This window comes from Plectropomus leopardus, unplaced genomic scaffold, assembly GCF_008729295.1.
Source record: "Plectropomus leopardus isolate mb unplaced genomic scaffold, YSFRI_Pleo_2.0 unplaced_scaffold3671, whole genome shotgun sequence".
Lineage (NCBI taxonomy): Eukaryota > Metazoa > Chordata > Actinopteri > Perciformes > Serranidae > Plectropomus > Plectropomus leopardus.
Window position 1 is genome coordinate 1 of NW_024640141.1, and position 1,905 is coordinate 1,905.

At 43.3% G+C, this 1,905-nt stretch overlaps 1 protein-coding gene across 1 annotated transcript; it reads left to right on the forward strand.

Moving 5' to 3' along the window:
* Nucleotides 1-884: 884 nt before the first annotated feature.
* LOC121938874 (cyclin-I-like) lies at nucleotides 885-1,896 on the forward strand (the record flags this gene model as incomplete). Its single annotated transcript, XM_042482029.1, has 3 exons — nucleotides 885-1,060; nucleotides 1,273-1,374; nucleotides 1,723-1,896. Coding segments are annotated over 3 exons (452 nt in total), but the record flags the coding sequence as incomplete, so codon positions are not given.
* Between the last annotated feature and the right edge of the window lie 9 nt (nucleotides 1,897-1,905).

Below are 1,905 nucleotides of genomic sequence, written 5' to 3' on the forward strand. Positions count from 1 at the left end.
CACACACACACACACACACACACACACACACACACACACACACTGTGTCTGACACGTTTGAGCTACATTTTAAAGGCTTATTTCAGAGGCTTATTTATTAAATCCTGGCTGAGTTGGTCCGTGTTCTGAGCTCTCGGTGATCGCCTGTAATCCAATGGTTGCGGTTCAGTGGCCTGTTTGTGTGTCGGTCAGTTAGTGACACACGGTGGCAAAAAGATGTTACTGCCTGCCTCATCACGGACTATCCTGCTGAATAATGTGTTTTCTTTCACCTCCTGAAGTTAATTTTACTTTTGCTTTACTCAGTATTGTTGCATCATTCTTGCTGGTTATGTATTAGTTATTAGAGGAGTTTCTCTCCATTTGATAATGTTAAAAATCAATGAAATAAATAAAGTAATCTAATCCAGGTCAGTATTAAGATCTGTATTCTCTCTGTTCATGTTATGGATTCTCATTTTGTTTTTCATTGCGAACATATTTAGATGTTAAACAGCAATCAGCATATCGACCATTAATGCCACCCTGACTGGAGCTAAAGTAAAAAAATTATAGGCCGCAACAAAGACGCCCATAAAATGTTGTTCTGATAACAGCTGGCCAGAAGTATCCTGAGATTTCATTGTAATATATTCAGACAAAAATCAAACTATTGTTCTACCAAAAATTGTTGAAGAATCACTGCTCTGGAAGATTTTTTTCATTTTTAAATCACTATTATGTATAAAATTATTAATTTCTTGTGTAATTAGTGGGATAATGTGCAGCGAGCGGATTATTATTCCAAAATAACCCCTTCAGATTGATCCTGCATCACCGTGTCAACAACCGTTTCTCTTACATTAACCCTTACATGTCTCTGACGTATAAAAATTATTTAACAGCCAGCAAAACTGTTAAATCTGATTATTTTTCTCTTCCTCTCCCACAGTTTCACGCGATGGTGTTGTCGTGTCGTTCCGGGTTTTTGGGCTCCATGTTGGGACTGAACCGCTCGCAGCACCTCACCCTGCTCACACGGCGACTCTACCACTGCCTGGCCGACCACACGCTCATACAGGTACACACACACACACACACACACACACACACACACACACACACACACACACACAGTCATTTTACTTTGTGTCACTGACTCCTGTATTCCTCTGTAGTCATGTAACATTGGTAAATCTAAGACATATTCCACTGAGGCTCATATTTTTTGTACGTTTGGACTTGCCACCTCCCTGAAGACTGAACAAGTTTGTCCCTCACGTGTTGCTGTAGCTCAGAGGATCCATGCTGGCCTTGGCCCTCATCACCCTGGAGCTGGAGACCTGCTGTCCTGACTGGCTGGCTCTAACCATCGACCTGCTGAGGAAGGCACAGGTACGTCACAGCCATGGACGCTGACGTTTGGCCCGAAATCGTTTATCCTGACATTTATAATTACCTGATTTTGACCCCAGGAAGATAAACAACGGAAAGCCTGAAGGCATACAAAAGCCTGGACACACACACATTTGGAAATTTAAAATTTAAATAATAAGAAAAACAATAATAAAATCAGAACCACGTGGCCAGCAGTAAGCCAGAGATGAGTAATCGTGGTTTTAATTCTCATTCATGCTGCTTTTATTGTAATAATAGGTGATTATTGTGGCTGTCGTGGATGCTGCAGCCTCCAGAGGAAACATGTCTCTCACTCGCTCTCTTCCTCTTCTTCTTCTCTCGTAGTTCGACAGCTCTGAGTTGATTCGGAGTCGAGAGCTGGTGGCTCGTAGTCTGTCCACACCGAGAGCTTCCCTGCCTCCAAACACTGTCTACATCTACCAACCCCTGCAGAGCCAAACCACCCCGCAGCCTCCGGCCCAGGACCCCGCACTCCCCGGCCGCACACTGGGTATGTTTAAAGGGGAA